The sequence below is a fragment of the Hibiscus syriacus genome, unplaced genomic scaffold, assembly GCF_006381635.1.
Source record: "Hibiscus syriacus cultivar Baekdansim isolate YM2019G1 unplaced genomic scaffold, ASM638163v2 tig00110402_pilon, whole genome shotgun sequence".
Classification (NCBI taxonomy): domain Eukaryota; kingdom Viridiplantae; phylum Streptophyta; class Magnoliopsida; order Malvales; family Malvaceae; genus Hibiscus; species Hibiscus syriacus.
The window spans coordinates 359,081-374,083 of record NW_024062722.1 but is presented as its reverse complement, the minus strand read 5'-3'; the positions used below and the strand labels follow the sequence as shown (position 1 = coordinate 374,083).

At 38.3% G+C, this 15,003-nt stretch overlaps 3 protein-coding genes and 1 pseudogene across 3 annotated transcripts; 1 reads left to right on the top strand and 3 right to left on the bottom strand.

The window, feature by feature from the left end:
* Positions 1–1,880: 1,880 nt before the first annotated feature.
* On the bottom strand, positions 1,881–5,161 carry LOC120123615 (annotated as a pseudogene).
* A 548-nt stretch (positions 5,162–5,709) lies between these two features.
* Positions 5,710–7,745, top strand: LOC120123669 (serine/threonine-protein phosphatase 7 long form homolog). Its single transcript, XM_039142509.1, has 3 exons — positions 5,710–6,416; positions 6,492–6,579; positions 6,668–7,745. The coding sequence occupies exons 1-3, from the start codon at positions 5,749–5,751 to the stop codon at positions 7,733–7,735; spliced, it is 1,824 nt and encodes a 607-aa protein (XP_038998440.1). The 5' UTR covers positions 5,710–5,748; the 3' UTR covers positions 7,736–7,745.
* A 1,090-nt stretch (positions 7,746–8,835) lies between these two features.
* LOC120123633 lies at positions 8,836–10,740 on the bottom strand. Its single transcript, XM_039142479.1, has 4 exons — positions 10,476–10,740; positions 10,314–10,387; positions 9,497–9,802; positions 8,836–9,401 (listed from the first exon to the last, which is right to left on the bottom strand). Exons 2-4 carry the CDS (start codon positions 10,325–10,327, stop codon positions 8,963–8,965), a joined length of 759 nt encoding a protein of 252 aa, XP_038998410.1. The 5' UTR covers positions 10,328–10,387; positions 10,476–10,740; the 3' UTR covers positions 8,836–8,962.
* A 1,039-nt stretch (positions 10,741–11,779) lies between these two features.
* Positions 11,780–14,709, bottom strand: LOC120123645 (serine/threonine-protein kinase D6PK-like). Its single transcript, XM_039142487.1, has 2 exons — positions 13,592–14,709; positions 11,780–12,737 (listed from the first exon to the last, which is right to left on the bottom strand). Exons 1-2 carry the CDS (start codon positions 14,440–14,442, stop codon positions 11,861–11,863), a joined length of 1,728 nt encoding a protein of 575 aa, XP_038998418.1. The 5' UTR covers positions 14,443–14,709; the 3' UTR covers positions 11,780–11,860.
* Between the last annotated feature and the right edge of the window lie 294 nt (positions 14,710–15,003).

The window sequence follows — 15,003 nt, the reverse complement described above, 5'->3', positions numbered from 1 at the left end:
TATTTAATACTTTACTGTTTAAGAATGGTTTTAAAATTATTTTTTAATATGAAATAACTATAAATAAAAAAGGGTAAATTCTAAACTATCATTTTTGATCCGTTTTAGTACATAAACTTTCAATATTTTCAAATGTTTAACGTTAAATATTTAACATGGGTATTAAAATGAAACAAAAACTAAATGTTAGGTAAGGTTTTGAAAAGATTAAAAGTTTAAATATTAAAACGGATAAAACCTGATAGTTTAGGTACCAAATGCATAGTTTACCTCAAAAAAATTAGACCACAACCCATAATCATCCCTAAATGAAATGTCATTAGACCACATCAATACTGATGAAGGGATAACGTGGTAGCATAATGAATGTTCAGGGAGTAAATTGATAAAATAATAATAATAAAAGGGTCAAAATGAAAATTCCATTACATCGTAAGTGTAAAATTTGGTATTAAATCTTAGTAATGTAATGATTAAATTGATACATTTAATAGGTTTAAAGGTCACCTTTGTCCTATAATAAATCAAATTTATCATTTTCGTCCCTATCGTATTTTCACATCAATTTAGCCATCAAAGTTGTTTAATTGCTTCATTCTATATCCTTTCCCTAACTAAAACCCTAAATTATAAACCCTAAGTTAGTGTTTAGAGGTATTATAGTTATAGTTTAGGGTTTATGCTTTATAATTTAGGATTTTAAGTTAGGGATAGAGTTATAGAATGATACAATTGAGAAACTTCGAGGACTAAATTAATGTGAAAATTTGATAGGGACTAAAGTGATATATTGGTTCTACTACATAAGTAAAAGTTACCCTTTTTCCTATTTAATAATAGGGTGAATAATTTAAATTAGGCTATATAAGAAATGAAGTAAGATTTAATAAAAAAGGGATCAAATTGATATAATCCATATAATAGAACAACTTGACAAGTATTTTCACCCGTGATACGCAATAAGATGTATCTATTCGTGGGTCCCACAGTTGACAACACAATGACCCGAACCGCTTGGTTCGGACACTAATTTGAGTTCCCTGTCCGAATATTGTCAAGCCACTTGGCAGCTTCGGAGATAGGAGCTTCATGGCATTCTAGTAATTATCTTCAATTCTTACTTGCTTCCCAAGCTTGTTAATACAAACGTTAAGGTTGAAAGGTTTAATATAGTTTTTACCCCCTAAACTTGATAATCTGTTCATTTTGATACTTGAATTTTCTCCGTCTGCATTAGTTTTGGGGTTTGGCAATCTTTCTCAGCTTGGCACTTCAATTTATCATTTTCATTGAAATAACATGGTTAATATGATAACGATAATTTACGAGCTCGATTAAAATATTTTTAAAGTTTAGGGGCTTATGATAGAATTAATTATTTTCATTGAAATTCCACTGTTGCTTACGCGGTTAGTGTTGAGAGAAGAATCTTTTAGTTGGATGCTGCTTTGAAGCGGAGCATTAAAATGTTGGTAATTTTATTTTTGATTTTATAAACAAAAAATGAAAAATATATTATATTTATTTCTTTGAAATATATTTTTAATAAAAACCGCTAGAATTATTAAAAAATGAAAATATTCAAAATTACAATAAGAGTTTGTAACTATCATCGTAAATTAAATATATAATTTGGACATTTTCCTATAAAATCGAAACTAGCCACTTTAGATGATATAATGATCATACATGAAAAATATTGAAAACTCAATCAAAAGACTCGAACGAAAATAGAAACGAACAAATCTGATTGCATCGGCAAAACGAATCCCAAAAGGGAATTAAGCTATTCAATTACCACGGAGAACGTAAATAAGAGTCGAGCGTCGTGAGTCCATGAACGCAAAATCGCGCATCCAAATTTAATCCGAAAGTCTATAATAGGAAAGATCAACAAGATTTCAAATAAACACAATCTTGATCAGTCAGGGCGTCGTCAAAACTAACCCTAAAAAACATAAATAAAATAACTATCAAACGACCAAAGAAAAAACGAAAAACGTGGGTTAAAGCATCGTCGAGAGCATGGTTGGTGGAATTGATTCTTCGAACGAGCTCGATATTGTCCGACTCAACAGGAACGTGTCTGAACCCTTTACTCCACGCAATATTCAAGCCATCGAGGACTCCCCCAAAGTTCAGCTTGATATATTGGACATCGACCAATGTTGCGAGCATAGCCAGTGATCCAAGCTCCATTGCTATCTCTAAAAACTCTGCCGCTCGCTGATGCCATGGTTGCACGATCCACCGAAGCATCAGTGTTCAGCTTCACCAAATTGGCGTTCGGGTGTTGCCAATTGTGCTACTGACTTTGAGGTCGTCTAGCTCCCACTTTATTGTCTTTGCGGATAGCTTTTGCCCATGTTCAAGCCGATTTAATCATCTCCGGGATGGACCAGATTCGCCCCTGGAAGATAAAATTGCTCCTATGCTTCCAGAGTCTCCAAGCGAGGATGCCAAAGAGGTGATGCCACTGGTAATCGGCGCGGTTCCAACCTGCGTTATGGTAAAGGTTAGCTCGGAGCCAATCAATCAAATCCATAGAAAAGAAACTTAACTTCTCTGAGCTCGGAACCAGCTGCTCCCAAGCACTCCTAGTTGTATGGCAATCTCTGAGCACATGTAAGATAGACTCCTCGCTTCTATTACAAACCGGGCACAGGGTGCTTCAACTTAAACCTCTCCTCGCCCTTTCAACATTAGTCATAAGACGTCTGTGAATGGATAACCAGAGGAAATGTTTAACCCGCTGGGGTCCCTTATAATCCCACGCTATATCCCAGACTTTATCGGCCTCGTTCCACTGATCACTTTCAAGGTAGTGAAACGTAGATCTAACCGTACAAACTCCGGTCTGTTCCCAACTCCAAAGGGGGCGGTCTTCTCATAATCCATCGCTAGGAGGAGGGTATTCTTCGTCACTCTGCTATGGACCAGAGGCATCCCCAAGTAATTCCCCAGGTTATCAGTGTGTTGAAAGCCCAACTCATTGCAAATGCTAACCGTCAATCTATTATCCATGTTGGCCGAAAAGAACACTATGGTTTTGTTGTAATTGACTTTGTGCCTGGAAAATCTACTAAATTGGTCAAGAATGACTTTGAGAATCTGGACTTGCTGGTTCGACACCCTGCACAGAAGAACGAGATCGTCAGCAAAATGAAAACCGAAATTTATAGGAAAAAGATACCCAATTTGAGTTCCAAATAATTCAGCTCATTACCTCAGGAGCCATCCATCGGTACGTCCCGGTTTCAGCAGTCATCATTTCTGTTAACGACTCTTCTCTGGCTAAGCCGAAATCCGCTAGTTTAACTGTTTTATGGTCTTCAGTCAAGATCAAGTACTCTGCAAAACGAGAGAATTTATCAGGATCAAAGTCAATTTAACTAGACAATATTCCTTGGACAATAAATCATTATAAAATAATTACGGCTCGGTTGGTCTTAGTTAAACCGAGACTTGCTATACAGTATGAAACCATGTATCCAGCAAGTAGGAGCACAAAATTAGACCAAAAACAACTAGGATCGTATTTATGCCGCTATAGGTTTAACCACGCGAAACAATCTCATATCCCAAAGGTTAAGCCGTATTCTAATAAAGGAAATACCGTATGTCAAATATCCAGTGTACTAATCAACATATGCCAAATATACAGTGTACTAATCAATGTAGATTTTTGTTCAGTGTCTTGATATTCAAGTCAGACAACGATAAACGAAGACGCTTTATTTTTACTTTGTTTGAACAATTATCCGTCACCATGGAAGCAGGATCGGATCCAATGGAGGGTTGGCAGGGGACTAGGCCCCCTTAGCTCCTCAAAGCTCTCTTAATTCTAAGAATTGTCTAACACAAAAATGGTAAAAGGTAGAAGCCTCATTCGACCTCCCGAACAATTATAATTGGACTTCGTTTATCCCCGGTACTATGTTAGCCCTGCCCGGAATCACATCCTCAGTTGCAGTTCAACAAACATGGAACATTGACACACTGGTACTGAATTCATTATGTCCGATAACATGCTTCCTATCCGTCAAACAATCCGAAAGAAAAGAGATGAAATACATTGCAGACCACTCTAGATTAATTCCATAACAATTCGTCGAAATTGTAACTCAAATCGGATATATAACGGCACCAAGAACGGTTACAGTCATACCAGGTTTCAGGTCCCGATGAATCATCCCGTGAGAGTGTAAGCATTCCATCGCACGAGCTATATCAAGTGCGAACCCAATCGCCACACGCATGTCCAAGCACTTTGGCCGCATATTCAGAAGGTATTTAAGCAATGTCGCTCGGTCACAATCACCATGATAGGCTCCTTGCAAGCTCCAATAAACCGCAACACAAACAAAAAAAACTCGAATCTGAAAACTTCATGATTTGCAGATAATTCACAGTCACCACAACAACGAACATAACGACTTCGAGTATTCGACAACAGGAAACCGATCGAATCGTAATTAATGAATCGAATAACCTTCACAAGATTTTTGTGTTGAACTCTGGAATACATAGCAACTTCCCTTGCAAACCTCCCTTCTCTCCTTGCAATCTCTTCAGGAGTTTCCCCTCTTCTAACAACTTTAATGGCAACAGTCTGGTTTTTTATATTTAAATGCAATCAAAATGGATTAAAACATTAAGCATTTGCACAAATTATCAATGAAATTTACACCCAAAACAGTTCAAAAAGTTACATTCTAGTCCAAAAGTAGTACTAAATCGAAATAATCAGAATTCCAAGGAAAAACTATGACTTACTTTCCTTCGTAGATTTTAGCATGAGCACCTTCTCCAATCTCAGGACCAACAAAAAGCTGCTGAGGATCAATCAACCACTTAGACTCTATACTCAAATCTTGAGCTGCAAAAAACCCATTTCCAGATCCCATCTTTCTCAAAACATGAACTCAAGAACTAGCGTCTACTGAAAACCCCACATTTGAAGGTGGAAAAAAACAAAGTCTGGGTTTTTTTCCAACCTAATTTTCCCAGTTTTAAAACGATAAACCCATCACCCAAAATCACGGATTATAGATCCAAAAAACCATCAAGAACTGCCCTTTAACGGGGAGCAAAGAACATGAAGAGAGAGTTTGGTAGTGAAATATGGTGGATTGGAAGTGGTTACTGGTTACTCAGATTCAGAAAGATATTGTTTTCCACCATTTTTTTATTCAAAAATCAGGTAAAGGCGCGTCGCAGGAAACGCGCCTTTCAGACATTTTCTGTCAAACACGTTTTTGGATGATATTTTGCGGAATTATAGGGAAGGAGCGTCCTTTTCATTTAATTTTTATTAATTATTTAAATTTTCCGCCTACATCTTCTCCCTCTATAAATACTCTTCCTCTCCTTCGCTCAAATCACACTCAAAAATATTATTCTCTTCTTGTTCTTAAATCTTGCTTCAAGTAGGCTTTCCGAGAGTATTTAGGAGGTAAAAATCTAATTTTTATTTTATTATATTATATTTAGTTAATATTTTATTCTAATAACTATTTTTTTTATTTTTTATAGTTGTAAAATGGAATGTGAGATGTTACGATTGGATGCAAATCATATCTCGAGTCATTTTACTGATACGGTAACAATATTAAATTATGTTGTTTTAATTATTTTGAATATTTTATTAGTTTAAATTTTTTAGTATTAGTTTAAATTTTAATTCGTAGATTATTTGTTAATTAGGAAAATGATCGTATATTAGAATTGTTTATCCGTAACGCTAAGATGGACATACCGCGTCCTATCTGGAGGTATTTAGACGAGGCTGGATTTGGTTATATAGCCAAAATTGGAGGAGGTTGTAAACTTGAACCTATCCTTATTTCTGCACTAATTGAGAGGTGGAGACCAGAGACACACACATTCCATCTTCCGTGTGGGGAGTGCACCATTACGCTGGAAGATGTTTCTATGCATTTGGGGCTTCCGGTAGACGGAAATGTTATTTGTGGTGTGGCAGATGGTGATTGGCATTCGTTGTGCGAGGAATATCTTGGAGGTATTCCGCCTGAGTTCAACGGTGGTCGAATACCGTTAGCATGGCTGCAATCAAATTTTCAACAGTTGAATGAAAACTGTTCTGAGGATGAGGCTAAAGCATTTGCACGAGCGTACATATTACGAGTCATAGGAGGGATCTTGATGCCCGACAAATCTCGCAACAAAGTTCATTGTATGTGGTTGCGTCACCTTACTGATTTTCGAGTAGCCGGCACATTGAGTTGGGGTTCCGCAGTTTTGGCATTTTTGTTTAAAGAAATGTGTCGGGCAACAGATTATCAAAAAACTGCTATTGGTGGTTGTCTCCTTCTTCTCCAATCATGGGCGTGGTATCGCATGCCTTTTTTATGTCCGGTTGTGAATGAACCGTTTGTCTTCCCGTTGTTGTTAAGGTAATTCCAATGCTGAATTCGTATATAAATAATTTTGTTGAGTATACAATGAAATATATTTTTTATATTGAATAGATGGTCATCAACAAGGAAAAATCATCGAGCTATACCTGATGAATTGGAAGAAATTCGCTTACTCATTGACCAAAAAATTGGTACAGAGGTACGTATTTAAATTTTAATATTTAGATTTAATTATTGTTATATAGTTGGAATATTATTTTTTATAATAATTATATATTTTTTTTTAGTTTCAATGGACCCCTTATGCGACGAATGAAATAAGGGTTTGTCTCCCACCTAACTTGAGTGGACAATTAGATGTATGGATGACGGTTGTGCCTCTTATATGTTATGCTATTGTCGAGTGGCATCCGATTGATCGTGTGCTTCGTCAATTTGGTTGCGTACAATATATTCCTAGAGCGCCTATAAACCTCGACAATATGCATAACATTGATAGGCGGGGCAAAAAAGATGTCAACTGGGTGATGAAGCACAAAGAGTGGATAATGATGTGGGAGGATCGACATCAACGCATTCCCCCTCGGCAGTACATACATGAAACTGGTTATTCAGTTACGGACGACTATATTTCGTGGTTCAATATGAACGGAAAGCCGTTCTTACTTTCCGAAGAAGCACGAGGCGGGAGAATTCATCAGCGTCGAGAAAAACGTCCACCATCACAACATCATCGTCCCTCGACTCGTGGACAAAGAGCAAACACTTCCGGCTCATCCTCAGCTGCAGCACCGAGACCATCACAACATCCACCATCACTACCGGGTTATATTCCTAGCCCGCCAATATACATGACTACACCGCCGGTTCAGATACCACTGCATCACCCGCAAATGCCACCACAGTCGATTCAGATGCCACAACTGCCGATTCAGATGGCACCACCGCATGGTTACGTACAAACCCCTCAGGGTTTTATGCCACCTTTTGGCGGATATTATATTACCATGCCTATAAATCCAACGTGGGCTTCATATGCTGCTTATTCGGCGGGTGGTGCTCCACCACAGACATTTCCACCTCAGTATGGATCGCAGACATCGATGTCAATGTTTTCACAATTTTCGCAGTTCTCTATGGGCGGTGGGATGGTTAGTCATACACTTTCAGGGTCCTTATTCTATACAGGTCCTACATCGTCATCCATCCCTTATCAACAAAATGTAGCTGGTGACACTACTGCTGCTGCTGATGATGATGAGAGTGAAGAGGAAGAGCAACCTATAAGAAGAAATCATCATCGAAATAGACAATCACCGTCCCGTGAAACACATTCAAGAAAGAGACATCGATAGAATTGTTTAAATTGTAATGTTTTTATTTAATTTTTTTTTTAAAAAAATCAACATATGAAATGGATTATGTTTTTTTCATATGTTTTGTTTTTGTAATGTTTTTATTATTAGTGTTTTGTAGTTTTAGCATCTCTCATCAAAATTTAAAATTTAAGGTTAAGTTTTGAAAAAAATGGAAGTTTAGGTATTAAAATAGACCAAAATTAATAACGACATGATACTAAAATGAAACAAAAATTAAACGTTAAGTATGCTTTTTTTAAAAAATTAAAAGTTTAGATACTAAGACATATCAGAACTGATAGTTTAGGCATTAAATGAATATTTTACCCTTAATTTTTTATTGTTTGAGTATGCTTGAAAAAATAGTTTATTTATGTGTTTTAAAAGGTTATATTTTTATTTGATAATATTTGAAATCAGTAAACCTTCATTTAATTGTTTCTAAAAGAATGCGTCATTAGTCACTGCTTGAAAATATTAAAATTTCATTTAATCATATTAAGAAAAATATTAAATCATGAATCTTTGGAGTGACCCCAATATATAAAGAGAATTCTGTTCTCCTTCAATGATCTAAGTTCAAGTAACATAATTTATACATGTACATCAATTTAGATCCAAATTTTTATTTTAAAAAAATTAAAAGCCGTTTCTTCTTCCGAGGGATCACTCCGATTATGCTCGGACGAAACGTAAACGATCGGAGTATGAGATCGTAGGATTACGATGGTTAATCGATAATTCAACCAGTTAAGTAATGCAGGTTTGAATATCGGATTCGGATATCCAACAGTACCCGAACCAAAACCGCAAATCGTCATCCCTACCGGAAAATACAAGCTTCAATGCACAAGCATCCAGTAACCCTTCTGCAAATCATTGAAAGGAAACAATCTCTCCAAGCAAATCAAGAGATGATATTAGTGTTTCGAACCAATTCGACTGCGTTCTGTATCGGGATGAAGCAATCTCTCCAAGCAAATCAAGAGATGATATTAGTGTTTCGAACCAATTCGACTGCGTTCTGTATCGGGATGAAGCACACAAAAGCCTTAATCTGAACATATATCAACTGAAATACATCCCTATACCTGCTATTTGTATGAATCTCCTGGAGAAGTTTGTGGTTTGGAGGATTTTTTTATTAACTACCGCCTCGGCGACAAAAAACGAGGGTATAGAACACACAGGCAAACGGTAAAACGTTTGATTACAAGGATTCCTTCAGCCTGACCTTCTATAATAGCTATAAGCCACGGCAACGGTTGCAACAGCTCCGACCACAGCGGCTGCCTTAAGAAAGTCACGTTGCTCCCATGATTCTATCCAGCTTGTCAGTTCGCACATCCCGCTCTTTTCGGGCATATCTCTCGGTTCTTCACTTCTCTTTTTATCACTTGGTTCTGAGCTAGCAGTCATGCAACAGGTGAAACCATTGGCACCCTGACAACAACCACCCGCATTTTCCGTTGTGTTCCGAGCAGTCGTTTCTTCGTGCTTCTCGTTTTTCTTCGCTTCGGTCCCGTTCGGAAGCTTCTGTTCGCCTCCTTCGGTAGAGGCCCCCATTTGACCCCTGCAGATGTTGACATAGAAAGGAACAACAGCAAGCTTAATAGGGAATATGCAATGCGTCACACAATATACAGGAGTAACATAGCCGTACCTGAAACCGTACGAGGAAAAAGTCCGGATAATATTAAAATCCTTTAGAAGGCATAGAAGCATAATGACTCGGTAATGCCGGTACGGCGGTATTACCAGTTGCCCGTAATCTTTTCCTCGGAATAGGGGCTGAAGATAATCAAGTTCCCAGCATACTTGTGCCCTCCAATGTGAGAGCAAGCACTTACAAACACCTGATCCTTCAGTCCTCGCAACTCGATCTCTTCGTTCAGCTTTCGAATTAGAGCCGGTCCACAAACACAGCATCTCTTGTCAAGGTTACCATGAGCACACACGAAGATATACGAACCGATCAACGTCTCCTGTGCTCCAGAAGTCCATGCCTTGCCATTAACAAGCACATCCTCAACAACGCCATCCACATCGGAGCCCGTCAAACCCCTTCCATCAACATGATAAAAGAGCCTCCCATCACTCATGATCTTAGCATTCTCTCATCAAATTTCAAACAAAAGAAAAGAAATTGCAACATGGGTGCTGCCGTGCTGGGGTGAGGTCGCCCCCCCCCCAGAAATTTCAAATTCCTACATAATTTAGTTATTTTCCATCGATGATATAATTTCGCTCCCTAAATTTATAACATAAGTTCCTAAGTTGACACCCTAACATAAAATTCTGCATCTGATATGATCACATCTAACTCCACAATCAGCTTCAGAATTTTTCACACTTGTCCACTAAACCAAGTATTAATCATAAAAAACATGAAATTTCCCGATAAAGCAGATGTTTAATGGACGGTCGACATATGAGGAAAAAAAGCAGATTCATACTCGATAAGTTACAAAATGCAAGGTTCAAATCCATTTTAATTTCAGCAACCGGTTATGTAAAATGAAATTTAACAAAATTCAGAATGAAATTAGATCGAAAAAGAAAAAGGAAACCTCACTTGTATTTGATCATTTCAGGGAAAATCAGCACATCACCGTCAGATTCCGCTCCGTCAATAACCGTCAACAGTGTCTATATTGAAGAGAAAAAAAGCTATGATTAACTGAAAATTCGAACCCTCAAAAGCAAACGGCAGTTGGCCGAAACGACAGGAACGCACCTTGACCGGGATGTCGTTTTTCGAGACTTTAGAGCGGAGGAGAGGAGATTAGGGAGGCCGTCATCTTCGACACGGGAAGCCCAATCGGTATACGACTTGTGGCGGAGGAACAAGTGGCGGTCGTACGGATTGACGGTGCCGGAGAGATTACTGGTGTACATCTCATCGCGCGTGAATCCGAAACTCGCCGCATCTTCGGTGGAAACAGTGGAGAGGTAGCTAGAATCCGCCATTGAAGAAGAAGAAGAAAAACGTAGGCGACTGAAAGACACTCGCGGGGAACTCGGTATGTGAGCACTGAAAGATATTTAAAGACGCAATATTAGGCGGTACCCAATCAAGAGATCCCACGTATGCGGCTCAGCGCGTGCTGCTGAAGCGAGCGTGGGGTTGTAGAAATTCGTTATTTTCATCACATTTTTAAAGTTTGCTGACGTGGGCGTTTATAGTTGGGCATTCAAATTGTTCTTCGTGACGGACGGTAACTTGGTCACGAGATGTTAATCATGGAGCTAAAATGGCCAATTGTCCATCTAAGACGTCTTTTCCGTCCACTATCACAACCATCAAACACTTTTTTCAATGACAAAGCTTCGTATATATACATACTCCTAGGTATAAAAATAAGTCGAGTATGGCTGAGCTCAATTCAAAAACTTTAAAATGGAGTTCGATTTGATTTGAAAACTCGAGAGTTTAAAATTTTTAAGTTTAAATCGAACTCAAAACTATAAATTGAAGATCGTAAAGTTCGAAATGAAAAAAAAATCTTAAACTTAATTCGATTGAAAGTACATAAACGGTCCCTGACTTTTAAAAGTTATAAAATAGTTCTCTACCTATAGGATATTGCTTTGTTGAGTCACTTTACTATTAAAAATTACAAAATGGTCACCTGACTATTTATTATGTTCCAAACTCGTCATTTTTCATTAAAAATGACGACAGTTTGAGCTAGATGTTAATTTGTTGTATGAGATATGATAGTCGTGATTGTCGTCAATTTTTTTATCAAAAAATAATGAATTTAGAACATAATGAATAATTAGATGATCATTTTGTAACTTTTAATAGTAGATGGACTCAACAAAGCAATATCCTATAATCGGGGATCATTTGTGTACTTTACCCAAATTTGAATTGAATGAGACATAAGTAAACTTCAAATGCAAGAAATATTTTGAACCACAAAAGATAAGATCAGCAAATGCATTCGTCGAATCTATTCATTTGCAGTTCTTAGTGCCGTTCATGGAGCTTCAAGTTCAAAGATAAGTTTACAGCATATGCCACCAATGGAACTGAGCTTTCATTGCATGAATGAAACCTTTAAGAGTACCATTGGAGCACCATACAAACTGAGAAATGAGACATTATCACAATGATCAAAAGAAATCGATCTCTAAATAGTTACCCGAAGGCTTAACGTCTAAACCGGGAACCTTATTGTTCGTCGGTACCTTCGGGATGTCGGTTCGGGTGGCTGAAAAGTCCATCATTGCTTGCTTAGGCACTTCAGGTGGATTCGCACAACGAATGAGTGCCCAGTTTACGCTCTGAAAGAACGGATGTTGCTTAATTTCAGTTGCACCGCGCCTATACGCGAGCCGATGCTGCGGTTCCTTTACAAGTAAACCTCGGATCAAGTCCCTAGCAGCAAAGCTCACGTTAGGATACTCTGGAAATCTCAATGGCTGGCCAACAACATTGAAGAGTGTTGCTCGGTTCCCAGACCCCTTAAATGGTGTTTTACCAAACAAAAGTTCATATAAAAAGATCCCGAATGTCCACCAATCTACGGCACTTCCATGGCCTTCGCCTTTAATGATCTCGGGTGCCAAGTACTCGTGAGTACCAACGAACGACATCGATCGAGCATTGGTAGGCTCTGCAATGAGCTCAGGGAGAGGGCTCACTTGATGATTCGTTTCGTTCTTTACTTTGCTCTTCTTGTCTTTCTTTGCCTTGCTCGAAAAAAGCCGGGGTCCAAAACATGCAGGTTGGATACAATCCGGCTGCATTACACAGGTTGGTTCAATGCATGCTGGCTGAGCACAGTAGGCCGAATTCTTTGATTCCTGGTTCAAGTTCGAAGATTTGACAAGAGTCGGGGAGACGGCACACCGAAGAGAGAGGTCGAAATCCGAGAGCATTATGTGACCATCCTCTCGAACCAAAACATTCTCGGGCTTAAGGTCTCTATAAATAATCCCAAGCATGTGAAGATACTCCATAGCAAGGAGAACCTCTGCCACATAAAATCTGCAGAGAAACATAAAACAATAATGCAGATTACACATTAGTTAGTAGTAAACTACTTGGCTTTTAATCTTCTTTCACTGCAATACATTGATAACGGACTTCGTTTATCATCCGATATGTCGAACAACACAAGTTACTTTGAACTGCAAGAACATGAATACTTGAATCAACAAGATATCGATCCGGGATACGCAAATCAACACAGAGAAGACCTTGTTGACAACGAGAGTGAGGAGGGGTATAAATTCAATTCGAGATATTTTTTTCCATCAGAAGTCATCAACAACCTCTCAAATCAGTTACAATGTGGAAACAAGACTCTTAAGATAAAATTACTGGCAGGTGCGAAATCGAAAGATTTGACCATCATATCTATTTAGCTTGTCAGGTTACGAAAAGCTATAATTACTCTATATCTAATATCATTAGTCAGAACCATTATAAATCATCCTCAATTATGGGAGAGGAGGGACTTCTTTTTCCTTTTCCTCCTTCCCCATTCAATGTTTCCTTCCATAAAGAAACACCTACAGACAGCCATTTACTCACCGACCACGATTCTCCACCCAAACTAAAAAGGATAAACCGTCAACGGACGACGAGTCAAACTTATTCCCATCAACACGATATCATATCCGGACATGAGAATAGGTTTAAGACTCTCTAGGGAGCTTCCAAATTCGATACATACTCGTATTTGATACACACACTCGAATCCTATTTCGATTTGATTCAAGTCCGAGTAACACAGATTAACATGAAATGGATCACCTTTAAATACATACAACATTTAAATTGGGAATCCAACAATGGAAACTTGGGAAATAAAGGATAAGAAGAGAGCAATGGCAAACCTTGCAGCTTGTTCTGAGAAGTACTTTCCAGGTTGTCTTTGCCTGAGAGCATGCAAGTCACCACCAGGGCAAAACTCCATAGCCAAGCAAGAAAGCTTCTCAGTCTCAAAGTGAGTATACAAAGTTGGCAAAAATGGATGATCCAATGATTGAAGAATTTCCCTCTCAGTCTGAGCCCTAAGAAGCTTCTTTCTACTTGCCAAAAGTGCTTTATCCATAACTTTCATGGCAAAATAAGTCCTGGTTCCAGTCAATTCAGAAAGATAAACACTACCAATATCCCCACATCCCAATCTCCTCAACACCCTAAAGTGCTTAAAGTCCAAGTCCCCTTTCCTTGATCTCACAGCTTGAATTGCTTCCCATCTAATATCATTGGCTTTGTGTGGCTTGTAAATGGCACTGCTTAAACAACTTGAACTGCTCTCTTCACTGAAATCACTCCCGGTGCTCCCTCTGTAAATGCTTGTTTTCCTACTCACTTCACCACTGCAGCTCCCGCTTTCACTGAGTTCAGTGTTGGTGAAACTCGGTTTTCCATTGGAGATATTGGTTGAAGGGCTCTGACAAAAGCTCGATTCTGATTGAGATACGGTATCATCCAAGGGATGTTTTGACGAAGAAGAAGATTTGGTTTCCATCGTCAAGCTCTTCATCTGGTTAGCAGCAACAAGAACCTCGTTGTTTTTCACAATTGATTCATGATTCTTCTGCACTTGTGAATGCTTTTGATACCCTGTGGAGCCATTCGGGTGTCGGATGATCCGAACACCATTGTTGAGATCGGCTAAATGGGACGTTGAAGGACCTGGCTTTTGATTCTTTGCTGAAGAATTCACAAGTGATTCCATTGAGGTATTTCAACAAACACCGAGCGAACCCAAAGCTTTAAATCATAAAACAGCAAAAGCAATGGAGGGCAAGGTGGAATCTTGCATGAAAACCCAGAAAAAAAGACGAAAAAGAGGTGTTTTTTTTTTGAAGAGGAAAGTGAAACAGCTTTGGGTTTTGCCTTGTTAATGTGTTTAAGCTATGCCAGATCCGATCCAAACAAGGAAGATGAAGGAAAAAGAAGAGAAAAATGATGATAATAAATTTAGCTTCTTTTTTTATTATTTTCTTTTAGTTTTTCATTGTTAATAATGGAATCAAACAAGAAACAACATAGGCGTTTTTACTCAAAAATCACCCAAATAATAAATAATTATCTATCAAACAAGAAACACTATTTCTTTTTGACAGAGTGATAATATAATGTGTTTCGTGGACGAAAGGCGCAGATCATGAAACGCGTCTTCTTGGGATTCTGTCTGAGTTGACGTCACAATGAGAATTTGACATGTATCATCGCCTTTTATTAAATTACCACTACCCCTTTAATATCACCCAATCGCCCGTCCCCTCCCCCTCAT